Here is a 5,896-nt window from a genome sequence, read left to right as displayed (position 1 = left end):
TTTCTGTATCGTTGCACCCCTAATATATATTATTTACATTTATTTATTCATTTTTAATTACCCGTTTTGCTAGAATTTGTACTGGAAGGTTGAGCTGTTTATTCAAGTATTGACCTGTGCAGCTGGGTGTTGACACTGCATTGTACTGCTGTTTGTCTTTTTCTTTGTTAGCTCTTCATTGGATTTGGCTTTCCTTACGAAGGCCCCGCCCCATTGGAAGCCATAGCCAATGGCTGCATTTTTCTTCAACCCAAGTTTAATCCCCCGCACAGCTCCCTCAATCATGAGTTCTTCAGAGGGAAGCCCACCTCCAGGAAGGTAAAGACACAGCAAGAATCACACTAACACAATTTATATGTATGTGGACACTAACTAAAATCCTCGACAGGTCCTAAGAATAAAGAAATACACAACCTAAGTTGAGCAATAATTATGTCATATTACATCATGTTGTTTCATTAACCAAAAAACAAGCCAAAATACAGAAACAGTATGTAAAAAACTGTGTGCAACTAATGACCTGAGAGCTTCCAAAGCAACAATAATCTGAAATATTTGTCTTCTRTATGACATTAAACTCAAATTGTTGCAGAAAGGTTTTAGTCAGTTCTTACTGGTGCTCATGGCATCATTATCTTGTTGGGCAATTGGACAGATTGTCTTATATTTGACTCCAATGTGTTGGTATACAGGGGGTTATGATCTGCAAGGTGTCCAGGTCCTGTAGCAACAAAACAAGCTCAAATCATTAAACCGTCACCACCATGCTTTACAGTTGCAATGCAAAGTYTGTGCTGATATGCTGTCTGAACACTGTTTATTTTGGCCAAACATCTTTTACTTGCGCCTATTTTGTAAAAGACTTTGTTCCAGAAGTTTTCCAGATTCTTCTTTTTTTTTCTCCCAGTTGCAACTTTGCAAATTTAGTCTGTGCTGACATTTTCTTTTTTGAGTGAGGAGGGTTTTTGTTGGTAGCCTTTTACAACCCTCACTTGTTCGTTCATTGAACTTTAGCATTTATCTCATAAAATGAGGCTTGTAGAAGCTCTACTGAAGCACATTCTTTAAAAACAGATATCTACAGCATAAAAACACCAGAATTTTATTTCTAAAGTCTATATCTKCTACTGCCTAACAGCAGTTAAAACTAGTGATGGCAAACAGGCAAGGGTCATTAATCTTCATGAAAAAACCCATATATTTGTAAATTATTACTGTCCGATGGTAAAAATTAACTGAGATGTTTTGTGCTGCTGTAGAAATATCATGTTTTTCCATTCACCTCATCATTTCTTTAGTTTTTTTTCCCTCACAGTTTATTCAGCTTCATTTCTCCTTATATATTCACCTATAAAACACCAGTGGCCTTCATTATTTCAAAACTGTAGTATTGAACAGCTGCATGCAGACTGATGCTATGTATTCACACTGCCATGCACAATACAAGAGGCTGTGTAGACATGAAAATCTGTCAGTGTTCCTACTTTTCAACCTATCCCACACTGCTCGCTTGTTTCAAAAWTTTCGCATGAGATTTTCCCTTGACTGCTGATCAGAACTGGAGGACGTGACAGTCATGATTTGAGCTTTTTTTTTCTTTCACATTTTTCCCTATACTATGCATGRCTCCACTTTTGGTTTAACTTGCTGAGATTCACACTTGTGGGGAATTTTGGCAACTGTCTTGACTGATCTTCACATTTAAATTTCAAATTTTCTCTTTTACTGTGGGCTGTATGGACTCCACATTTATTAAAAATAGCTACATAGCTCTTCCAAACATAACTTCAGTTGCTTTGCTGCAATTTTAAACATTTTTTACCTCATCTAATAACACACAACAAAATGCTCTAAACCAGAGGTATTCAATCTACGGCTCGGGGGCCACATATGGGTCTTTGATCCCTCTGCAGCGGCTCTTTGAGGCTTTGACCAACATGAGATCACAATTTTGGGGTTTTCTACAACAGAAAAAATAGCATTTTTTTCTATTAATTTGTTTTTCAAATGTGTGATCAATGCTACTAATTCCAAAAGGTAAACATGTTGATTAGATGTTCTGATGCATCTCAATAATCCAAGTAGAAAATTCTAACAAAGCTGAGTCAGGTCCTCTGGATGAGTTCTTCTTTGTTGAAATGTTTCGTTTCAGAGAAACTGTCCAACGTTAAACAGGGGTCGAGGTCGCTRTCTCCAATTGTCCCCCTCTTCCATTGCTGTTTTTTCAAATATGACGCAAGCCGGATTTACACTACATGCGACTCCGATCCGCTGTGCTACGGTGCGCAGTTCGCAGCTGTACGTTTGCACCCCACTTTATATAGGGTCCGCTCTGCTCCGGTGTGACACACAGAGGAGGGAGCGTGTGCAGGAAGGAGAGTGCGCAATAAATCCAGCAATAAATGTGGAAATTAGAGCAAAAAGTAATTATTTCTGTGAAAGATGAACGCCAAACACAGCTGAAAACACTAGTAGAAAGGCTTTTAATATCTATGGTTGAAACTATATCGCTGTTGTCWTTTTGAAACTTCTGATTTCRAAATAAAATCCACGCGTATCGTGTGTGTACACATGCTTCATGCTACATGTTGCCATCTGCTTCCCAAACACAACCATACATTCTGACAGCATTTGTGTACAAATTTATCCATATATTGATTAATATAGCTGGGATTTAGACAAAATTATTCCACTTTATGGTGTCTTATTTTGAAAATACGGATGTTGTGCTTGTTTCTTTTCCTGTTGATGTGATGTGATCTCTGTAGCTTGACTCCGGAGCAGATCTGGTGTCCAGCAAAAATAGGATCCGATCTAATTTTGGCAGATTGCCGTCCGCTCAGCGCCGCTCAGTGCCGCTGTGCGGAGCCAGTGTAAATACTCTCATTGATTATAATGGTTGCGTATTTACTGCGGAGGTCGGACAGCAGCGGAGCGGAGCTGCATCTAGTATAAATCTGGCATTAACCCTCTGTGAACAACAAGTGGCCATCAGGGCACTAATGATTGGTCTAGGCTAATGGGCCATTTTTTCCATAAGAACAACATGTTTCAGGTGTCACCGGCAAACTGATTGATCCACCATGCAAAGGTACTGAGTTTACCTGCAACTCCTCAGACTCAAGTCTCTTGGAGAAGAGACAAAATGTTTCAACAAAGAAGAACCMGTCCACAGGACCTGTCTCATCCATGTTAGATGTTAATTATAACATGCTAGTAGCTAGTTGGCTACTTCAATAATCCAATTTCCAGCCTTAAACTATGATATACTTTATGATTTCTCTCAAATCCATCAGGATTAACTTTAAAGACCTTTAAAACTAGATTAGATAATAATAAGAATTACTAATGCATAGTTCAGGTGTAATTTTTATTAAATTTTGWATAAATTATGATTTATTGTTTTACTTTTTATTTTCCATCTTTTTTTGGACATGAAAAGGAAAAAACAATAAATTTAATAAAACAATCAAAGAAATTTATTGGGATTTGTTTACTTACTCATTTTTAAAAGCATCACACATTCTGTAGTTTTTCTTAGGTGAAACATTATATATTTTTATAAGCTATTGTGTGAATATTTTTGGGATTAAAATGCTGATTTTATGTACAGACTGGTCTGAATGGCTAGACAATATGGTCACTCAGAGAAGGACATACATATACATGGATACATGCCTGAAAACGTTTACAACACTTAAAAATTTAAACACGAGAACTCCGTTTTCTGTTGTCACAGGTTTCTGGTCACATGATAGGGAGAACTAGCTTGCCTCTACGGAGTGGCTAGAATCTGAAGAAATTGTTGATAAGCAGCTGAAACTTCCTGCCTGGAGCGATCCACGACCGATTAAATGGCWGAGGCTATTAGCCTAGCCGATGGGTAGTCGTATGGCTTTGGTTCTTACATTAACATTTAAGTCATAATTCTGTATTTGTTGCCTTGTCCTTTACACATATCGGAGTAACTGAACACGCTATAACTTTCACATACATTGGAATAAATTAATAGGTACATATCACATTTTTTCAATATTGTAATCTATTGTAGGATGAGTAGAAACTGTCCCAGTTTTCCCAGTATTTTTCCACTCTATGATGTTGTAAAATGAGGTTATATGTCATAAGCTCCATTGTTCTTATGTGTTCAATTGTCTGTATCAAAACGGCCACCGAGGGAGAGTCTTTTATGAGTCAACATTTTTTATGTTTTTTTTTTTGCAACAACAATAATAATTCTGAGTAGGTATACATCACTTTGATATAGTCCCTTTGGGGGGACACTAAGAAGCTATGTAGAAAATGACAATTCCATTCAAATATCCAATATGTAGTAGATTAAAATAAAAAAATTAAGAAATTAAAATCACTTTTATCCAAAAAAAAAAACCTAAATAAAATTAACTGTTTATATCAGGACATGACCAGAATATGTGAGTTTGGTCTAAATTATAGAGAATATTTTTCTTGTTTGCATAAATATGGTCTTTTCTTTTGTCCTAAAGTATGTGCCAAACTCAAGGCCCGCAGGTGACTTCTGTTAACTACATCTCTCATAATGCATGTTGATTTTGCATGGGAATGCCCTGTCAGAAAATACCCTCAAAAACAAATGTGTTGAATTTACTTAGCCAAGTTGTGTCAAGTTGTTCCACTCAGCTGAGTTTAGTAAATGTAAACCAACTTTCTTTCATTTTCTTTAAAAGTAAATGTGAAAGTTGCTTTAACTGGAACAGAGTTCTATCTGTCTTAAAGGGGCCCGTCACAGGCCTGAGGTCAAAGACAGTTATCTTGTTTATTCCACTTATTCCACTCTATAAGTTCAGTACCATTTGAGTTGACCACTACATACTCAACTCAGTTGAGTGGAACCACAACTCAACAGTGAGTAAAATTCTCTTACTTTTACTTTTAATAGTATTTCTGTAGTATTTATTTCACATTTATTCAGTCATACACGTAGAGGAAATGTTAAATCACTAATTCTGTGCAGGAAATACCACGTAGAGCTCAGTTATTTTTGTTAGCGGTGCTCAGCCGTAGCAATGAGATGAGGAACGTGATGTTTTGTGTTTAGTTGAAGGTAAACATGAAGCTTATGCCCAAATTCAAACTTGAAGATTCTCTCCACCTCACCCCATCCAATCACAGCGTCACGCTCCAGCTGCAGTTAATCAGCGTCAGATCCTCGCCTCACCGTACCCAGTCAACTCACAGGAATCCAGGTCTAGAGGCCCAGCACCCAAGGATCAGTCTGCCCTCCAGATATGTTCAACCCACCTCCACCCCGCCTCCACCTTCATCAAACTCTTCCTGGCTACCTCTTCCCTCTAGCCTCCACACCACCACCAGTGTCCAAGCCCTGGGGGGTGGGGGTGGGGTGGGGGACACACGTTATTCCTAAAACCTAAGCTGATTGCTAGCTCACAGCAGTTCGCTGCACCCACGTCTTCTGCCGGGGCTCGAGCATAGTTATAACGTTTTGGGGCTCCAGATGCATTTTGTTAGTGAGCCTAGGAGCAGAAATGGCCCTTTTGATTGTAAAGGAAGGAGACCCCTGGTCTACTCTAAACCAACAAACATCCAAAAACCTTTTTGCAGATGATCAGTTGTTTAATGCATTTCATTAGCAGTGCCGACCTGCTGATTACCATTTAGGTTATTGAGTTGTTGCCTGTCTGTGGTACACAAAGTATTKAAACAATTTTAAAACCCATTTACACAATCTTATCTTGATTTAAACTACTGTGATTTTGAATGGATCCCATTTCTGTCACCCTCAGGTGTCCTCGCAGCATCCGTATGCTGAGCAGCATGTTGGCAGGCCGCATGTCATCACCATCGACTTCAATAACACTGAAGAGTTTGACGCAGCCATTCGTGAGATCATGAGGAT

General features: G+C 38.4%; 1 protein-coding gene across 1 annotated transcript in view; it reads left to right on the top strand.

The window, feature by feature from the left end:
• The window catches only part of mgat5b (alpha-1,6-mannosylglycoprotein 6-beta-N-acetylglucosaminyltransferase B), a gene marked incomplete in the record, with an annotated part of 112,538 nt that overhangs the window by 85,849 nt on the left and 20,793 nt on the right, over positions 1 to 5,896 (top strand). The window contains 2 exon segments of the mRNA XM_014006903.1: positions 172 to 318; positions 5,784 to 5,896. Coding sequence (XP_013862357.1) covers positions 172 to 318; positions 5,784 to 5,896 — 260 coding nt within the window.

This window comes from Austrofundulus limnaeus, unplaced genomic scaffold (genome assembly GCF_001266775.1).
Source record: "Austrofundulus limnaeus strain Quisiro unplaced genomic scaffold, Austrofundulus_limnaeus-1.0 Scaffold38, whole genome shotgun sequence".
Lineage (NCBI taxonomy): Eukaryota > Metazoa > Chordata > Actinopteri > Cyprinodontiformes > Rivulidae > Austrofundulus > Austrofundulus limnaeus.
Note: the sequence above shows the minus strand (reverse complement) of the source record. Positions and strands in the feature narration are given on the sequence as shown.